Source organism: Anarhichas minor, unplaced genomic scaffold, assembly GCF_050575085.1.
Source record: "Anarhichas minor isolate MPS153535 unplaced genomic scaffold, ASM5057508v1 ptg000005l, whole genome shotgun sequence".
Taxonomy (NCBI): domain Eukaryota; kingdom Metazoa; phylum Chordata; class Actinopteri; order Perciformes; family Anarhichadidae; genus Anarhichas; species Anarhichas minor.
This window is the reverse complement of record NW_027466451.1, coordinates 3370374-3391531: the sequence shown is the minus strand read 5'-3', so window position 1 is coordinate 3391531 and position 21158 is coordinate 3370374. Positions and strand designations below refer to the sequence as shown.

The 21158-nt window shown below is 42.1% G+C and overlaps 2 protein-coding genes across 4 annotated transcripts in view; one reads left to right on the top strand and one right to left on the bottom strand.

The window, feature by feature from the left end:
* Positions 1-14852, top strand: part of ckap5 (cytoskeleton associated protein 5) — a 48233-nt gene extending 33381 nt beyond the window's left edge. For 2 of the 3 annotated variants that reach the window (XM_076076307.1, XM_076076309.1), the window contains 11 exons: positions 1521-1694; positions 1828-1948; positions 7312-7491; positions 7575-7762; positions 8753-8825; positions 8901-9089; positions 9274-9411; positions 9941-10024; positions 10186-10345; positions 10424-10545; positions 12995-14852. In XM_076076307.1, the coding sequence (XP_075932422.1) occupies positions 1521-1694; positions 1828-1948; positions 7312-7491; positions 7575-7762; positions 8753-8825; positions 8901-9089; positions 9274-9411; positions 9941-10024; positions 10186-10345; positions 10424-10545; positions 12995-13252 (1687 nt within the window). In that variant the 3' untranslated portion in view covers positions 13253-14852. The remainder of the gene's footprint in view (positions 1-1520; positions 1695-1827; positions 1949-7311; positions 7492-7574; positions 7763-8752; positions 8826-8900; positions 9090-9273; positions 9412-9940; positions 10025-10185; positions 10346-10423; positions 10546-12994) is intronic. The other variant, XM_076076308.1, reaches the window with a different exon arrangement.
* A 1343-nt stretch (positions 14853-16195) lies between these two features.
* LOC142971940 (homeobox protein DBX1-B-like) lies at positions 16196-20700 on the bottom strand. Its single transcript, XM_076112697.1, has 4 exons — positions 20355-20700; positions 19685-19768; positions 16633-16835; positions 16196-16465 (listed from the first exon to the last, which is right to left on the bottom strand). Exons 1-4 carry the CDS (start codon positions 20698-20700, stop codon positions 16196-16198), a joined length of 903 nt encoding a protein of 300 aa, XP_075968812.1.
* Positions 20701-21158: the final 458 nt, after the last annotated feature.

Genomic DNA, 21158 nt, shown 5'->3' with positions numbered 1-21158 from the left:
TTAACTATCAACTTCCAGCAGGAGTCTTTGGTTCTTTCACGACTGTTAACACCCAAAGCAAATGAAAGCATTCATAAATGGGTTCATGGAAGCTGTGTATTGAACTAAAGTAAATTATGATTTGACACTATAAAAATACATTATAAAATAAATAGAATTATTATAGACACAATTCATATAGAGCTGGTCTAGACTGTGCTCTATAATTTACAGAGGCTCAACTGTCCATGAGCAAGCGCTACACGACTGGCGAGAAACAAACAAACCTTTTAATGAGTAGAAACCTGTCCAGTCTCGACTGGTTGGGTTGAAAGCGAGAGATGGCGACAACAATAATGGCACAACAGTTCTAATAATACAATAATATTAGAAAGAGGACTAATAATAATAATAGGATCTCTTCTCTTAGTGTGTTAGTACACATTCTGCAGCATTCTGGATCAACTGGAGTCTTAATTTGAATTTAATAGAGCAGCCCAATAATAAGGAATTGCAATAATCTAGTCCAGAAGTAACAATATCTCATTTTGAGATAGGATGTGACTGGTCTTTGCAATGTTATGTTGGTAACATTGTGGCAATAAATGACAGTTGGTAGATTAAATAGGTACTTTAATAATCCTGCAACGGGAAATGTTTTTGCTACAGCAGCATTTATAGGTACAGGAGTAAAAAATATTATTAAAATAGAATATTAACAAACTAAACAATAGTGCCAAGATTTAACAAAACCAAACAAACATTGTAGCGGTGTTCTAGTTGTGTGGTTGATTTGGCCAGAGGTGATTTATTGTAAAGTCTTATTGCAGAGGGCAGCAATGATCTCCTGTATCTGTCCTGTGACAGCGGAGCTGGATCAGTCTGTCCCTGCAGTAGGTGGTGCAGAGGGGGGTCCGGGTTATCCAAGATGGATAATAGTTTCTTCAGTGTCCTCTCCACCACCTAGTAGCAACAATGTTATTCATTAATGTGGCCAACAATCATTGAATGAAAATGCTTGATACAGATCCATAATGTTTGTTTTAGATCAGTACTGATCAGCTCCAGTCCTGACAGTCTAACTACAATTTGGAAAAGTTGAAGCTAATCACTTGAACTCTGTAATATGAGGTCCTTTAAACTCAGAGTTCAGAGCAGGGATTCACTGGAGGGTAAACGCACAAAACCCTCTCAATGTTTGACTATTGTCTGACTGTTAAAGTTGTTTTTAACTCATTAAAATTGGATATTGATGGTTTTTGAAGCCAAAAGGGGGAAATTATGCTTTTTAAAAAATTGTAATTGATTCTCAATAAAAGCGTTATGCCGTTTGAGGATCACAAACACTTTATCCTCGTTGTTATTGACCTCCTTGCACTGAATACACTGGCATTAGACTGACGGCTATCGGATACACACACATAGTGTCATAGATGCTCAAACTAATACGTAAAAGCTTGTGTCAGTCAGGACTGAAGCTAAAAGGCACTGATCGATAATACGCTGGACTAAATATACTCTTGTCCTATCCGTCCATCCAGCCAAGCCCGTCAGAACGCCCAGCACAGTGAGTCTTCCCACCCCTCCATCCCCAAGGAGTTTCAGTTAGACCTGGACATGATCGAGATGGACCAGAGCAGAGTGTGTGAGCTGCCGGACCTCGTCCAACACAAGCTGGACGAGCTGCTGGAGCCCATCATGATCCCTGAACCCAAGTAAACGCACTCTGACACACAACCAGACTAACACACACTGAAGCAAATATGCAGTTCAGATAGAAAGTAAAGCCATGGGGGGGGGGAAATCATTTTTGGTGATTTAATATTGTCTGTGTTTTTGTGTTCAAAGGATGCGTTCAGTCTCTCCACACTTTGATGACCTCCACAACAGCACGGCCTCCACCATCAACTTTGTCATCTCTCAGGTGGCTAGCGGTGACATTAACAACAGCATACAAGCACTGGCACAGGTATGAAAACATGAAGATGGCATCACTGATGATGGGATGTTTTGAAGCTTGGATTTGTGTTTACTGTCTACTGCCGTTATTGCAATTACTGGAGTTAGAAAACAACATTGGTCGAAGGGTGAGCCTAGGTGGAGCATGCTGGAACCACCACAACACCTGCCAATCAGTCCTTGAATGCCTATAACAGATGTATCAGTATGGTGTAGATGTTGACCAAATAAGTCACAAGAAAGTTCAGCAGAGAAAAGAAGTGGTTTGAGAGACGCAGCGTCTCAAAGTTTGTCCAGCACAGAGCACAGACTGGTTATTTTCCAAATGTAAAATCCAACCCTCTACATAACTGAGACACAATTCTATAATAACCAAATTGAAGTGATGCCTAACAAAAAGTCTTGCGCATGCCCAGTCCAATTACTCGTCGGGCCAGTCCAAATAGTTTTAAATGGTAAGATATTATAGTGCAGATGCATGTTTGGGAAGTAGTGAGCCCAGGGTAGGAAATTTACATATTTGTTTGGGGGCAATTTTTGCCCCCACTGACTGAAATCCAAGGGCATTTAAAAGAAAATTGGGGGCACTTTTTGAAACTTGTAAAATAACATTCAACCTTTGTTCAAAATAATAAATATACTTATTTAGGCTGACAGTATATGAGCAATTGTCATCAAATGGCAATAATAAGACTATTAGCAGTAGTCTACAGATTCAAAGTGTTTTCTAAATCAGACAATCATATTCCATGTTATTTCTTTGTGGTTATTTATTGTTATTAAATGTTTTAAACAACTATTAACAATTATTAAGTCAACGATGCCTTGATTACATATACATCAGTCATTGTATGGAATTATTGAGAACCATTTTTATAGCACCTTAAAAATTTTAAAAATGTGCCATTTGAAGGTACAAATTTAGTTCAGAGTTTTTACTGAGTAAAATATCTTAATTGACTGTCAGTCAGGTATTATTCATTTCCAGCAACCCTCAAATCAAAGAATAGAGACACTTTACGCACAATTTAGGTGTATTTTCCCTTTAACTCAGGAGATGCAGGTAGCATGTTTTATACTTAATGTGAATATAATTCATTTAATCTAATTTCCATTATGCAATATGTGTAGTTTGTTGGCATCTTATTCTGAAAACCGGATGTTCGTCTGAAGAAACCGGATGTTGTCTCACGTTAATCTTTCTGCTAACTTTGCAAAGTCCTTCGCTCGCTCCCGTTCTGTGCCGTTTGAATGAGTTTACCGTGAATGTCAGCATATAGGTGCACTAACATGTAAGTGTCTGCTGAGTTGACCGCAGTCTCGCGTCTGATTAAGAAGCGCACATTTATTTGTTTAGAACGTTCGGTTCTTCACGCACAAGCAACATCAGTCAAGGCCAAAATCAAAAACATTATATGGCAACTGGACCGGGTCATATAGGCTACGATGTTTTTGACAAGTTCATTAAATTATCATTATTATTAGAGGAAATTATGGGGGCATTTTTTGCCCCTCCTAGTGATATCAGGGGCAAAATTATATTTCTTAGGGGCAGTTTTGCCCTTTGCCCTCGTGTATTTCCGACGCTGAGTGAGCCTATGATTATACTGCACGTCTGTGTGCTCTGGTTTGTTTTATATGTGACACTCGAGCTACTCACCTGAAGTGTTAAAGAGAAGAGCTGTAATAATGTCCTCCAGCCTTATATCTGCCAAAAGAGTAAATCAGTGTGGGAGCATTTTGGATATAAAAACGTATCAAGGAGTCAGTGATCTGCAGATTAATGTTGTTACAGAGTTTAACCATCAGTGTGAAAAAGGTTTTACTGCTGGTCATTATATTCAATAACAATATGCAGTCTGGAGAGCAATATTAAAGCTTTCTCGTGGCTGCTCTGATAATGAAACACTAAACAATGAATCTGTGTTTAAATCGGCAGGACAGGGCATGTGTGAAATGTGTTTTTATTAGTGCTGGGCAAGTTAACGCATTAATTAATTGACGCCGACAATTATTTTATCGCGCGTTAACGCAATTTTGTTTTTTTATTAAGCGGACATTTTTAACACAAGAACTGGCAGCGAGCGGTGAACAGCTGTTTGTGTGGCGTCTCTTCCTGCTTCCTTCACCTACATTCCCCTGGGTCCTAAGTCCTGCCATGTACAGCTTCTTATCACCCTCTATGTACCAACGTACATTTATAACAAATGCCACACATATTACGGTAATCAGCGTTGCACATGTGTCTGACCAAAATACCAAAAAAGCCAAAAAAATGATTCATTTTAAATTATTTTTTCGAGTTTTTAAAGTGTTTTGTTTGTAATATGTATAATAAGCATAATTTAGTTATCACTACTGAGAATTTAACAAACATAAAAACTAGTGCTGGGCAAGTTAACGCGTTATTATCGCGTTAACGCATTCATTAATTGACGCCGACAATTATTTTATAGCGCGTTAACCATTTTTTTTATTTTGAAAGTCCGTGGAGGAAGTCTTCAGCAGACTACATTGATGCAGCTTGTGAGAGACGTTTAGATAAACAAAAGCAAGACAAGCGGTGTTACAACGTGCACCAGCTGTTGCTCTCCCTGGAGACTACTGGACATTGCTGCGGTAAAGTCAGCAGACGCTCAGATCTCCGTGGTCAACTCAGCAGACACTTACATGTTAGTGCACCTATATACTGACATTCACGGTAAACTCATTCAAACAGCACAGGTCGGGAGCGAGCGAAGGACTTTGAAAGTTAGCGAAAATATTAGCGTGAGACAACATCTGGTTTCTTCAGACGAACATCCGGTTTTCAGAATAAGATGCCAACAAAGTATGAATTATATTCACATTAAGTATAAAACATGCTGCATCTCGTGAGTTAAAGGGAAAATATACATATGATATAAGAATGATATAATATAAGAAATATGATCGCTACTGTGTAAAAGGAATACTGCTGTTAAAAAGAACCTTATTTGTTTAATAAGTGTTTACAAACCAAATGTTATTGCCCTTTTGTTCATATAGCAGTACTTTTAAAATAAAAGTGCGCAATACACTACTTTTGAATTCATTATTGGACTTTGTCATAACAATGCAATTAATCGCAAAAAATCCATGCGATTAAATATTTTAATTGTTGCCCAGCACTAATAAAAACATGACGTAGATAGGTTTGCAGTTTTCAAGAAGTATATTTAAATTGCATCTCTTACACACATGAAGATAAAGTTGTGAACACCGGCTGAATATCTATGATCAGAATCATAACTGTGTTATAACTGCTACTGTGTAAAGAGAATACTGCTGTTAACAAGAACCTGATGTGTTTAAAGTGTTTACAAACCAAATGTTATTGCAGGAGAGCTTTTATCCAATCAGATTTCAAAAAAATGCACGGCCCGCCACTGACTTCTGCTCTGTGTGCGTTCATTCGTTTCTTTTAAAGCCCACTTAGACGAACCTAGTAAGAGCCAGTAACAATTACCAATGCCATACAAGTTGGATTTAGGTACACGATGCCATCACCGCGGGCCACTAATGTGGGCTGCTTTTAATTTCCCAGAATATATCATAATGACAAATGCTGGTTATATCAGTTTGCATAAAATCAAAGCGTTTTAAGCTCTACTAGGTATTTACTTTACTATAGCCATGAAAAGTGGTGTGGATGAGATAGACACAGCTGTACACTTCTATGTAGGTCCACATTCAGAAACTAGTTTCTTTGTTTACTGTGAGAAACTTCAAGTTGACCGCAGCATTGTCAAGTCAAAGTCACATCGGCGGCGTGGATTAGCAAGTCGCTACTGACTGGTTCGGGCAAAACAAAATAAACCATCCTACCAAGGGACATGAGCACGATGTCACACTGAATGGACGTTCACTCTGATCGTTAGGTTATGGTCCCTCTTCCTCGATGCTCAAGCACAATGACGAGCTATCAGTTTGCAGAATGTGGTTCACAGAGATCAGTTTCATGGAGGAGTGTTGAGGGCTGAGCTCACATAAACAACATTCTGATGTAGGTGTTGCTATTTTAAGATGAGTGGGTGCCGAGTGGAGAGCAGTCGAGACGGCATCCTCTGTGGATCTGTCGGCTCTGTTTACAAACTGGTGAAGGTCCAGGCTGACTGAGATGTTGTTTTTGATGAGCTGGAGAACCAGTTTTTCAAAGCGCTTCATCAGAACGGGGCTGAGTGCCACAGGGCGGTAGTCATTTAGACTGGACACTGCAGACTTTTAGGTGTGGGGACGATGGTGTCTGTCTTGAAGCAGGTGGGAACACTCTCCTGTGACAGTGATATGATGATGATGACACGTTCAAGCTGCTAGAATGGCTCAGCTGACTTGAATCCAATAGAAAAAAATATGGAAAGAACTAAAGATCAGAGTTCACAGAAGAGGCCCACGGAACCTTCAAGATTTGAAGACTGTTTGTGTGGAAGAATGGACCAAAACCACACCTGAGCAATGTATGCGCCTAGTTTCTCCATCCAGGAGGCGTCTTGAAGCCGTCATTACCAACAAAGTATTTAATCAATTTCAGTAAGACTGTTCAATACTTTTTTCCTGAGTCATTCCATTTTATTGCACATAACCTAATTTCTGAACTTATTTGTTTGGTTTTCTTTGTATGTTTGGATTACTTGGGTTGTTACTGACATCTGGTGAAAAGTTCATGTCAACATCACCTTTAGAAATATATTTACTGAGAAAAATGGTGACGTGTTCTTCCCGCGGGTAAAATAATACTTATTTTAAAAAATAATACTTATTTTACCCGCTGTATATCTCCAGATTGATGTCGTTCTCCTGGGTGGCGTCAGCCCTGAACATGTGCCGGTCCGTACATTCAAAACAGTCTTGTAGCTTCATCTGTTTTGTCTGATGGTTGTGCCCGGTTAAACAGCTGGGCGTATGTAGGCAGCAGGAGCGGGTAATATGATCTGATGGTCAGTGTGTTGTTTCCTCTGGTGGAGATGTGGACATGCTGGTAGAATTTAGGTCAAACAGATCTGATTAAAATTAAAAAATACCATCCGGTTGATGAATTTGCATCTGGAGGAATGTAAACGGCAGCAACAACCTGCTGTCAGATGCTCCATTTAGTCTGTTTGGTGCTGAGCAGGTAATGTCCACTGGGTTTTTAGAGCTTTTTTCTGAAAACAGCTGCCTGCTTCATCTGTAAAGTCTTAGACGGCTAAACAATGAGCTGAAAATCCACTCGATAAAGCATCTAGTGATACCTCTCCGCATGTTCAACACTACAAGTAGCGACCCCCCCCCCCCCCTTTCATATTGTCACATGATGCATTTGTTGTAATAGGAATATCCAACACAGATGCTTTGAGGTGTGGTTTGTCCCCGTAGATCGACGAGGTGTTGCGGCAGGAGGACAAAGCAGAAGTCATGTCAGGACACATCGATCAGTTCCTCATTGCTACCTTCATGCAGCTCAGGCTCATCTACAGCACGCACATGGCTGATGAGCGGATGGACAAGAAGGACATCATGAAACTGTACAGCTGCATCATCGGAAACATGCTCTCTGTGAGTCACATACTAACGTGATACGTCAGTAACTACATTGGTGAGGTTGACATAACGACGATGACTCATTCTCTTTCTATTAGTTGTTCTCTATGGAGTCCCTGGCCCGAGAGGCATCTATGGGAGTGTTGAAGGACCTGATGCACGGTGTGATAACACTGATGCTGGACGGCAGAATGGACAACATGGAAGACGGAATGCAGGTCATCAGATCAGTCAACCTGCTGGTGATCAGAGTTATGGAAAAGTCTGACCAGACCAACATATACAGGTTGGATTGAAGAAATGGTAACATTATTCCAAACCGCCCAGTAGTTCTTCAATGTGTTTATTCAACGCGTACGTAATAGAACTGAGTCTTGTGTGACTCGGTGAGGGAAGAGAGAATTCGCCTGAACCAGACTTTCAAATAATTGGTCTCCTGTATTATTATGATAGAGTGCCGAAGTCCCGCCCCTTCCAGTGGACCACCATGTGATATCGTTTCTAAAAAATATTTACGGTAGTCAATGGAGAGGGACAAATCATTTTTTGATCCCATTTTGAATTGTGTAACATGACGTTTGTTAATTCAAAAGATAATTTTGCTCGTCAAGAAAGATGCAGTTTGTTAAAAAAGGGTTAAAGTATAAGGCTTTGAAAATACGTTCTTACAAAGACACCCAGGAGCGGCGTAAGAGACGTCTCTCTCTGAAGCTACGATGCCTCACACCAACAGCTGGTCTCCCTCCTTCTTTTGCTTCCTGGCAGATGAAAAGACGTGACGTTTGTGCGGGGAACATAGCTATGTTAGCTAGCTAGCGGCCATGTTGGTGACGAGATGTAGTTCACTGATCGCTTTCACACAAAACAAAATGTTTCTACAACAAACTGCCACTTTCTTGAATTGCAAAACTGTCTTTGACAAACACCATATGTGTAATTCATGGCACAATTCAGATGGGGTCAAAAAATATTCTCTTGCCGTTGACTATCGTACATATTTTTACTAAAATATGGTCCCAGGGATGTGGCCTCTATACGCCAACAACAACCCGTGATTGTGTACAGTGCAGAATTAGTTTCCTCTTTAAAGTAAGATGTTCTTAAATCCACAGTTTTGTGCTTTATTTTAGTGTTCAGTCTATCGATACCAATATGTTTGACATTATTAGAATGTCCCTGAGTGAATTCACAGTGACATGGTGTGGCCATAACAAACATAACGACACTTAATGATGGTAGAACATAGTTGTTAACCCTTCCCTTCCTGTCTCTGCAGTGCTCTGCTGGTTTTGCTTCAGGACAGTTTGGTCACGAATGCCTCTCCCATGTTCTGTGAGCTGGTCTTGAAGGTAAGGAGTGACTCCGCCTCCTCTTACTGACCCTGCTGTCCGTTAACTGACACTGCGCGGTTTGTGTGTGTTCAGTGTCTGTGGAGGGTGATCCGCTTTCTCCCAGAGACCATCGACAACATCAACCTGGATCGGATCTTACTGGATGTCCACAACTTCATGAAGATCTTCCCCAAAGATAAACTCAAGCAGCTCAAGAATGACGTCCCACACAGAACCCTGAAGACTCTGTTACACACACTCTGCAAGCTCAAGGGGGCCACGGTAACACGCACTAAACCCATCCCATCATATTATTAGTTATTGTTCTGCTTTTAATGGTTTTATGTGAAGCACTTTGAATTGCCTTGTTGTTGAAATGTGCGATACAAATAAACCTGCTGTGATAACTGTTTTTCATTTTGACTTATTGAGTTTTGAACTTTTGTATCGATGCATTGATCAACAGATCCTGGACCACCTATCAATGATAGAGAATCGTAATGAGTCCGAGTTGGAGGCCCATCTGAGGCGGGTGGTCAAACAGCCTGGAAACCTCTCAGGACTCAAGAGTGACCGTGGCAACGAGAAGACCGGTCTGCGTACGGTGAGTCTTGGTGGTGGATTCTCTCTTCAACCATCATTCAAAAGGGACGGACCACCTATAAAAGGTCTTGTACTTCCTACACCGTTCACCTGATCTGGATGTAAATACCCTCAGACTGAAGCTGAAAGTCTGCACTCAAAGCACATCATTGTGTCATTTCAAATTCATTGTGGTTGTGTACAGAGACAAAATTATGAAAACTGTATGTCAAATGACTCGGAACATGCTGAGTTCTGTGGTTTTACTACGAGGATGCTGCTAAAGTAGCAGATAGTCAGTGAGAAAAAAATAAATCGTGTATCAAAAAATGTTGATGCATCACGAAGAATCGATCGTTTTATAATCTCATTGCATTCCTCTGAATCGAACTGTGCGGAGCCGAGAGAGTATGCCCTCTAACCGTGAGCTACACACACTGTAGCCGCCGTCGTGTTGGTCAAGACTTTACACAAACTGTGTCGTTGTCTTTGGGGTGGCGGTGTTTCTAAATTGACTCTGAAGTGACGTGAATCTGTCCTTTTGTTCCAAGGAGGATCGGATGTCGAAGGCCAAGGTCAGTGACATTCTGTCGGAAATCTTCAAGAAGATCGGCTCCAAGGAGAACACCAAAGAGGTCCGCTCCGCTCCATTTTTCAAATCATTCAGTGTACTAGTTGTTGCAGTTTCAAACTTAAAGGAAATGTTTCTATTACAGTTGACTTGTTAAACCTTCAGATGAGTATTATGACGAAGGGCTTGGAACACATTTAGTAATGTGTTCGATCTTCTTCCCAGGGTTTGACAGAGTTGTACGAGTACAAACAGAAGTACTCGGATGCAGACCTGGAGCCCTTCCTCAAAAACACATCCCAGTTCTTCCAGAGCTACGTAGAGCGAGGCCTTCGTATGATCGAGTCCGAGAGGGAGGGCAAGGCTCGCATCCAGACCTCAGCAGGTAAAACTGTGAGCCGTCACCGGCTCTTTGGTCCCAGTGAAGCCAGCCCTGTATAGTAACGTGTGCGCATCTCCACAGTGATCCCTCAGCATGGTGTGGACTTCAGTCTGAGCAGTAACAATGAAGAGCTGAAACCAGCCGTTTACTATGAGAGACTCAAGATCCTCAGACAGAGACAAGGCCTGGAAAACAACTCCAAGGTTAGTGGACTTGAGCGCATCCCAGGATCTCCTTCTTCATGAGGACACTCGATGACGTTATGCATTCCCTAGTCCCTGACCCTAGACCATCACAACTAAATCCCTGACCCTAGACCATCGCAACTAAATCCCTGACCCTAGACCATCGCAACTAAATCCCTGACCTAGACCATCGCAACTAAATCCCTGACCCTAGACCATCGCAACTAAATCCCTGACCCTAGACCATCGCAACTAAATCCCTGAGCCTAGACCATCGCAACTAAATCCCTGACCCTAGACCATCGCAACTAAATCCCTGACCCTAGACCATCGCAACTAAATCCCTGACCCTAGACCATCGCAACTAAATCCCTGACCCTAGACCATCGCAACTAAATCCCTGACCCTAGACCATCGCAACTAAATCCCTGACCTAGACCATCGCAACTAAATCCCTGACCCTAGACCATCGCAACTAAATCCCTGAGCCTAGACCATCGCAACTAAATCCCTGACCCTAGACCATCGCAACTAAATCCCTGACCCTAGACCATCGCAACTAAATCCCTGACCCTAGACCATCGCAACTAAATCCCTGACCCTAGACCATCGCAACTAAATCCCTGACCCTAGACCATCGCAACTAAATCCCTGACCCTAGACCATCGCAACTAAATCCCTGACCCTAGACCATCGCAACTAAATCCCTGACCCTAGACCAGGGGTATTCGATTAAAATTCCAAAAGGTCCAGATTGAGAAAATCTCCTCGGACAAAGGTCCGAAACATTACAATAATATCTAACTTGCGCTATTTAGTGGCATATATATATATATATATATAAATATATATTGAAGAAGCCTAGTAGTAGTAACGTCTCTGTGTAGTCAACAACTGTCAAATCAAATAAAGAAAGTACACATCAATTATATTTTAACAAATATTATTCTCAGTTTTCAAATGTAACTGGATGGATTATAAATAATACATAGAAATACATAAATAAATGTTCTTCTCATTTCAAGTACAATAATGTCTGGATTACAGAATAACTGACACAACAGAAAGATTTTGAAAATGTGTATCTTAAAATAAAGTACTTTATTTTAGAAAAATGAATTTCACTGAGTTGTCCTGCAGCTTTAAATTCAGTTCATTCAGGTGTGAAGTGATGTCAATAAAAAAGTCACAATATTATATTTTTCTCATCTTCTAAAAAGAGAAATCAGTGAGCAGGGACTTCATGTGTGGTTGTTAAACCACTTGTTTCAGCTCTATTCTCTCTGTTTACATCATTGTTGAACAGTGAATTCATGTGTTATGATTCTGATCATATTGGACTCTCAGGTTTATTTTCTGTCTTCATTTAGATGTGAGTGGGTACCTTTGCTCTAAAAAGAGTTGTGCTTTGTCTCGTAGTGATGCTTCATTTACTGCTTTTAATAATCGTCACGGTCTCTGAACATATGAGACACACTGGTTATAAACTGTCCGTGTGAAGAATGAACCTATGAGAGTCCATTCTTGGTTAAAGACTGGTCTCTCTGAACACTTTTCTCTCTTTGGAGAACGTCATGTGAACTTCTCTGACTCACGTGTTATTCTCCTGCTCTTCCTTCTCTCTCCTCGTCTCTCCCCTGGTGTGGGTACATCCCACTTGAGTCAGGAGACGTGTCAGAATACCCATATTTGATTGGCTGAGCTGCATCACGTGATGTGATTTAAAACGCATTGGTCGGTGCGTTTCCTGCACCGCTGAACAAGTGCCGTAAAGGCTGAAAAAGCTGCGCCGGTTAAAATAGAAGCGCCCTGTCAAAATAAAATCGATTTTAGGTCCTGTGCTGGCTCTAACTACAGATGACCTCTCCAGACTATAAGTGGAGAAGTTGATACTTTAGGCGTCTAAAGTGCTTTTCTTCCTCCGTGGCCGGTGACGGCAGTAGCTTTAAACATTAGATTAAATAAAAGAGGATCTGTATCATTTGTTCTCTGGATAAGATCAATATCAGCTCAAGTAACGAGATAAAGATATGATTATTGATCAGAGAGCTCTGATGTTTTTTTTAACACTAACAAGTGAACGGTGAAGCTGTTTAATGTGAAACATCAGAATCAGTCCAATGTCGGTACACAGTTGGATCATAATTCTCTTAGCGATTTTGATTAAATCCATCAACTGTGCAGCAGTTAATCAATACATGCAGTGTAACAGTACTTTGGAATGTCATGATTAATCTCGATACTGTCACTAAGTAATATCTGAGTTCATGTGAGCTGGGTTTGTCCTCCTTTCCCTCCTGCTGCTCTACAAAGCAGTTCAACTTGTGCTTGGTACAAAACACCTGCTGAACATATTGCTTCTGATGACATTTGGAATATTAGTTGAATTGGTGTTCTTCTGCTGCAGCACCATTGACTGTGTGCTCATGATAGCAGCTGACCCACGTCTTCCCCTTTCTACCTGCAGCAGGGTGTCGGTGGCAGCGAGGACGAGCCTCAGCAGAGACCTCCCATGTCCTCCCTGCTGTCCTCCAAGCCGCCGGTGGCCTCGTCCACCGACATGCTCCACAGTAAGCTGTCTCAGCTCAAAGAGTCCAGAGAGCTGTACCAGCAGGAACATAACACACACTCCCATTCCCCGACGCACACCCGCTCAGCTTCACCGGCGGCCAACCTGGACGACCTGAAGAAACGTCTGGAGAGGATAAAGAGCAACCGGCAGTAAGGAGCACCACATCACCTCATTTCATCTCAGAGCCTGTGGAGTTCAGCTGGTGGTAGAAAACCCGTTCTGTGTTTATGTTCATGTTCTGGTGGACGGAAATAAGAAGCAGTTCAACAAACCAGGTAGCAGCAGACAAAACACACCCTCAAGTTTGAACCTGACTCCACCCACTGTGCCTGTAAATTATCAGACATCAAACGCACCCTAATCTGATATGTATGACGTAGATGAGAACGTTCAGATTGAGACTGAGGTTTTCAGCCTCGACACACACCGAAAAGAACCCATCGACGTGTTTTTATGTTCTACTCAAACTTCTCAGTCTAGCAGTAAGCTTTGATGTTATTAATTCTCAGTCTGTACAGATCCATCTTGATGAACAAACTGTCGCTCCCGTCCCGTCCCACCTTTCTCTTTCAGGGTGCCTCCCACCCTCTACTCTCTCATGTACACTTTTTATTCTGATAATTAAATGGTAAACTTCTCTTCCGCTCTCTGTTTCAATATCCCTGCACAATATGTTTGTACATATTTAAAAGTTGTAACCACTTAACTGTTATGAAGTGCTTCTCATGTGGTTTCAGGACAAAACAAATCTAAAGAAATGTTTCTTCCTGTTTCACCATGGTGTACACAGTCGCTGCTGCTGGATTTAGGAGAGATGCTAGTAAAGAGCTCAACTTGTAGCTGTGTAAATGCAGCATGTGACCACCCCCTTGTGGCTGAACACTGTCATAGTATCAGTTTGTAATTCTCAGCACTGGGAGCATCTGATGATTTGGATTACTTGCAGAAAGTTAACATTTTCTGTCTGTAACAGCAAAGGAGAATTGTCTAATTAGCATTGTTTGGTGGCTAATAGCTCCGTGCAAATATGGATGTCGGATTTCTATCAATTTTAGATATTTTTCCTGCCACAAAGTACTTTGAGCTGCATTTCCACAGCAACATGAAGCCGTGCGATTGAGTTGAAGCGACTGAAAGCCACAGCTGTATGCTGGTGTTGTCTGTTATAAACAGGTGTTACATAGGGAGTTTGGGGCCCTCTGGTACGCATTAGTTTAAAGTCAGTGCTTTTAAATCCTCCTCAAATTTAAAAGACAAATGTTTTCAGTTTGTTTTTTATCCCAGCCGAACTCTAAATGATCAACTGTAGTGTTTGGATGGGATGTAAACCTGGTTCAGGGTTAAAGACTCCAGCTCTTATTCTGCAGAGTGACCACTGTTGCTGAATCTGTCCCCTCTAAAAGTGAACTGAGCCGCTTCATTCAGGAGCACCAAGCAGAGCCGTTTGCTGTAAATACTGTACTTCCTGTCCTCCACTAACCTGTGTGTGTGTGTGTGTGTGAAACAGTATGGCATGAAGTCAGTGATTGTTTTTATTTTCTCATGTAAATAAAGTTTCCATTAACGAACCGGCTGTTTATTAAATCATTGTTTTTATGATGATGGTCATGTCAGTTATCTGAAAGAAGGAAGAAACACACAAACATTGTTTGTTTTTAATTTGAATGTGTGTACTGGTCCTACATTGTTGCTTTCCTTGTATAATCCATAGTGGAAAATGGCAATAAAGTCTTTTTTTTTTTTTTTAACAATCCAGCTGCGAGTTCGCTGTTTTTCTTTTGTCTGCTGTGTGTTACTGAAGCGGGCGCTGCTGTCGGGTCGGTGACGGGTCGGCGCGGTGACGTCATCAGATCTTTAGTTTGACATGTTGGGCGTATTCTTTGACGTGTCAGAGCCTGCTAGCCGGCCTATAATGACGTCAGCATTACATGGCGCTCAGTGTCCATGTGCAGCTCTGCCGCGAGGTGCAGAGTGTGCTGTGATTGGTCAGTGGGCGAGCACGTGACTATCGTGAAACGAAACTTAACAGCAGAGGCTGTCAGGTAGTGAATCACATCACGTTATTCAAACGACTCGTACTGAACGGTTTAATACGAAGACGTACATAGTTACAGCCTTAAAAATGAATAATAGCTGTGGCGCCATCATGTGGTTATAAGGTGGTATTTCAGCTGCAGGACAGCAGTGAAGGCCCAGGTATAAAATGCACGGCCCGCCACTGGTGGGGAATGCTTTGAGTGGTCGGAGGACTAGTAGTAGTCTATTTACCACTACACGTCATTCACACACTGACAGACCTCCGGATTAATTTATCACTCACACAGCCCCCCCCCCCCCCCCCTCCCTCTTCTCTATGGCTGCCAATGACTAGAATTCAATGTGAGATAATGTGTCCATACAGTAACTTCATCTCTCAGCTAGCTAACCAGTGTCACACTGTAGGAGGTCAGAGGTCATGTAGTGGCAGCTCCTCTATGACTTTAGTTCACCGGTCTTCGCTGGTGACTCACTGAGCTCAAGTCCCCCTGCAGGTTGTGGGCTGTGCATCATTAAAACATGGTTCCACCTTCGGTCTGTCATGTGCAGTAAATTAGAGTGAATCTGGCATTCAGGTCATCAACGCATCAACGGGATGAGGTTTAAGAGTCAACACGAGTTCCAGCTGTCTTCAACCTTAAACCAGAGCTAAGCTAACGGCTAACAGCCTGTAATGGCTAGTTTAAAATCAGATGTGCTATGAACAGAGTTCATGAAGCAGGACACTAAACAACACAAAATGACACTTGTCAAGATTTATTTGAGAAAATATAAAGAATACAAATATGCATGAAAAGACCACTTTATATGTTTCAATCTACAAATATCTAAAATAACGCCGTATACTCTATTTACTGTATATCGATATACTGGACTACATATACAAGTCATATAAACAACACTGTACAGACATGGCGGAGTAGATGTAGCTATGTACAGAGAAGATTCAAGCACTTGTGGTTTTCGCCTCCATTCACCAGTTTTTGTGGAGTCATTGACAGCTGACGGGGTCTCTTCAGAGGAGGCTGCTGTTTGAGAGTCTAACCAGATGTCTGCCTCTTATGACACGGTGATTTCTTCACTGTCCGACTCTGAGAGCTCCGACTGTTTGCCGGACTCTGACGGAGAGGAAAGATGATGGTGATGGTGGTGAAGACGGGACTCATGGCTGTCCAGCCTGTGGCAGTTGGTGCTGCCTACATCAGTGAGGTCTGGGTGGGGATTGGTTTTGGTGGGGAGGGTCTGCTGGCGACAGCCACCTGTCGACAGCAGCTCCCTCTCTTTGGAGTTCCTCCATTTCATCCTGCGGTTCTGGAACCAGATCTTCACCTTCAAAGGACAGAAGAAAAGCAGTGTGTGAATGTCACTGACCTCATCGACAACTAACCTCGTTCACAGTTTTTAAATACACAATATGAGAGCCACGGGGCGCTGGCTCATTATATAACGTGACAATACATTTGACAAGATGAAATAGTCCTTGAGGGGTACTGTACCTGGGAGTCTTTAAGTCCCAGTTTACTGGCGAGTTTCTTCCTGTCTGGTTTGCTGATGTATTTCTGCCTCTGGAAAGTTCTCTCCAGGGCCTTCCTCTGGAGGTCTGAGAACACAGCCCGCCTCAGCATGCCCCTCCTGGGTTTCCCTCTGGGGGCCAGGGGCCATGAAAAAGTTCCCGGGACAGGAACCACAGAGGACGAGGCTGGAGGGACAAAAGAGATTCATAAGCCATCCCTATATGATCTCATGGAAACACTGCATTGTAGTTGTCATCGTGCATTCTGCATCTGGCTAATGATGAAAAATAAATGAAATAACAATGAATCTAATTCTGTAAGACCCTTGGGACCCCTGTAGCCAACTTTGAGGAGATGGATTCTACAAACACATGGGATTACTACACAGAACCACAGAACAGCTGCTGGTTGCTGTTCCCAAATTCCCAGAAAAAGCAGACGTGAACAAAGAAGAAATGATCGACGTCATTATGTTTATAAAAGATGGAGAACTAGTTTAGCTCATTATCTAATAGCAAGCCATCAAAACGAGGTTACAAGGTTCCTTCATTGTCATTGCACAACAGGACTGTGCAACAAAATGAAGTTTAAAGTCATTTTGCTACATAAGTAAATACACACAAAATAGAAAGTATTTTACGGTGGAGGATGAGGATGAAGTACGGAGTTAAAGAGCCTGAGGAGAGAAGCTACTCTGAACAGATACATACGTAGGTGCGCTGTAGGAAATCACTAGTGATGGCTACGTGTCCATGTGCAGAGAATAATGGCTTCATCAACTATACTGTGGTATTAACATTACATATATGATTTAGTTTTATCCTTACTGCATACATCAACAACAGATGATGGATTTCTAACATTTAGACACATTGATGGCACACAGACGGTTTACAGCCGCTATGAGCAGCTACTGGATGATGATGATGATGATGATGAGTATGAGTGCATAAGTCATAATGTTGGGCTTTACATTTCCGTGCAGTTGTTTCTGTATCCGCTGCTAAAGATGGAATAGTTTCATTCCACAATTCATTGTACAATTTGATTAATTAACAATTATTTGCATTAATAACTTTAATTTTGTCCTCTGATGAAGAGTTTCTTAGCATCTTGAAGGTTGACTCGTACCATTCTGAGGAGCCACCAGTGAGTGAATGGGTGAATGATGACGTGTAGTGTTTACCAACTGAGCCTTCTGGTATTTCTGGCTTCTTTTTCATTGTTTGTGCCTTTAATGTGTCTAAAATGTTAGAAATCTATCGATCTATCGATCTATCATACTTTCTTGATGTTCTTGTTTATTTAGTAAAAATGCAGTTTCTGAACGCATAAGTTTGAATGTGATTTATGACTAGAAGCTTTGAAGCTGCTTTAGCAGGATTTCTGCTAAACTTCTACGTTCCTCAGGATCTCAGGGAAGAGTCATCCCTTCTGATTTCCATCGTTAGCACACAAGCTCCCGATGCTGCCGATAATATACTTGTTCTGCCTGAAATCTGGCGTTAAAAAGCCCCAATTTGTCCAGCAGTGGAAACAGAGCGTATGCTAATGAGACGGGCTCTCCAAAGCTCAGCCCACACTGCCTCTAATGAGGCATGAAGGAGGCTTGTATGGGCTGCAAATGCACAGAGAAAAGTGATTGTGTTGTAATGAACAGAGTGGAAAAGGCCGTCGACAGGCCAGTATATTACAGGCCCATTAAAGACAGGTCAGTATAATGACACAGCTTAGCGCTCTTCATGAGCTACTTATCAAAGCTCTTCTCTCTACATGTTCATATGTGTACAACTAACCAATATGCTATGCAATATTGGTAAATAAATCAAATCAATGTGTGTGTGAGTGTGTCTGTGTGAGAGCTAGTGTGTGTGTGTATGTGTGTGTGGTTTTGGCTCCTATTGGTCACGGTGAGGGATCTTTGTGGGGTTGCAGAGGGGCTTGGTGGGAAAACGACGGCGCATGAAGAGGCGCTGAGTTCCTGAGCTGGGAAGAAACCCGCCTCACATTTAGACCGTGACAAACGGCACTGATCTGTTGAGAGCGTGACAAACTGGACTAATTTGTAGATTGGGACAACTGGTGCTAATGTCAGCAGTCAGTGCGCCGCTTAACAGACCTTCAAATTGGCGGAGCTGATTCCAAGCTGTCCAGAGAATTCTCATGCTAAACGGCTGAGACCACATCAGCATCATCATCAGCATCATCATCAGCATCATTAATAGCATCAGCTGGTAACATGTGCAGCTCAAACCGTTCACGAGCTGTCACATCATTCAGTGAGATCTGTGTGGACAGATGTAGCTGTAGTCACAGATAACGTATGAATCAGGTATATCCATGAAATAATTCATTCATATATTAATCAATATCAGTTTCAAATGTTCAGTGCCAAACGGTAGATATGGATGCATCATATTTTACAGACAGCTGGAGGTCTGACACACATCTGTACTGTAACCCCACGTACATTCATTACATCACATCCCAGTCATCGAGCAGACGCTTTGATCCAAAGCGACTTACAATTCAGATCCTATCACACCGTAGGCACAGCTACAGGAGCAGCTTTATACTGCACATAGTGCACATACTGCACATAGTGCACATATATGTGCTCTATGTGCACTATGTGCACTATGTGCAGTATGTGCACTATGTGCACTATAGTGCACATAGTGCACATATATGTGCTCTATGTGCACTATGTGCACTATGTGCAGTATGTGCACTATGTGCACTATAGTGCACATAGTGCACATAGTGCCCGTACTGCAGTATGATGCTGATCTTGTTTATTTGTGCAATATATTGTAAATAGAAAAGTGAAAGCTGTCAAAGGGATCAATGTGTGAATATGTGATGTTTGGAGATGTTAAGCTTCACAGTCTGATGTTTGTGGTTCTTGTAACTGTTTTAATTGCTGTAAATTGTGTCGTTTGTGTCGTTTATGTTCTTGTTAATGTTCTCAGATCCCTCTTGTAAAAGAGATGTTCATCTTTAAAGAGATGAAAATGACTCTCAGTCCACCAACCTGTGAAATAGGAAGCTCTGATGAAAGGATGAAGGCCTCCATCAAAGAAAGGCAGAGGGAAGGACTTGGTCTGAAGACTCTGGACTGAGGAGCAAGCGGAACAAGAACACATTGACTGAGCTGATATTTCATAACATCAACAGGAAATACCACAGACACAAATATATCACAATGATAAATATAAGGAACATTTAAATATCCAATATTTTAATAACTGGGCTGAGGGACAAATAATTGATTGAAAAAACAGATAACATAACATTTTTTAATTGTTTCTGATGCACCTCGGCAGTGTTTTTATTGGCCATACGCTAATTTACTGGGCCTGACCTCTGTCTGTGTAAGAATGAATGAAATGTATTATTATTATTATTATTATTATTATTATTATTATTATTATTATTATTATTTTGTCAACAGAGAGGAGCAGCAGTTTGCAGAGCCGGAGAGTTGATATTGCAAAGGCTATTGTGAGATACTACTATTACTACTAATTATAATAATCATAATTCTAATAATAAATAATATCGTAATAATAATAGAAATACATATTTTGTCATATTCTACTGATCATTAGGCTACTAACAGCAGCTGCTACCTTCATAAGAATCATAACTATCATCATCATCATCATCATCATCGTCGTCCAGTACACCGGCCTCACACTCACCGCTCCGTGTCGACGGTGCCAGTATCGCACTAACACCGAACTTCAGGTAGCCGGAGTCCGGGCAGGCAGTGTGCGGAGAGCCGGAGCTCTGAAGCACAGAGCGCTCCGTGCTGGGTTCTAACGCCCGGGATGGGCCGCACGGTCCCACGCTGAGCGGGAGAATGTCCCCGGGAGTTCTGGAAGAGAAAGTCCTATGTACGTAGCTGACCGGCTGGCTCAACCGGAGGAGATCTTCTACCAGGAAGCCTGAGTGGAATGAGCGGTTCAGGGGCGAGGAGAGAGCCGCAGCGGGACGCAGTGAGCTCGGGTACAGAGGAGGCGGCAGAGCGCTGCAGGGGAACATCATGGTCGTCCAGTCTGGAAAAGTTTCCAACTTTTTCTTCTTTAGTCTGCAGAGAAGCCTCGAAGGAGAAAATAAAGAGGGACCCACAGGCACGGTCACTCTGCGCGCTGTGCGCCTCTGCGCCCTCTTGGAGAGGTTTTATACAAGGCAGTCACTTCTACGCACACACACACACACACACACACACACACACACACACACACACACACACACACACACGCACACACACACACACTCACACTCAGGCACGTGCACGTGTGCACGCGCACAAGTTCTGCCCTCAGCCTCCGCCTGAATCTCTTTGAACAGTAAGGCCAGGCTGACAGGATTGGTCAACGGCCCTCTGATGCTTTTGGGAACCCTCATGGTTTGATCTGTTGTATTTATTGTAATTCATGTGTGTAATAAATGTCATTAATGCACTCATGATACTGATGAGATGCACACATGAACAGGACTCC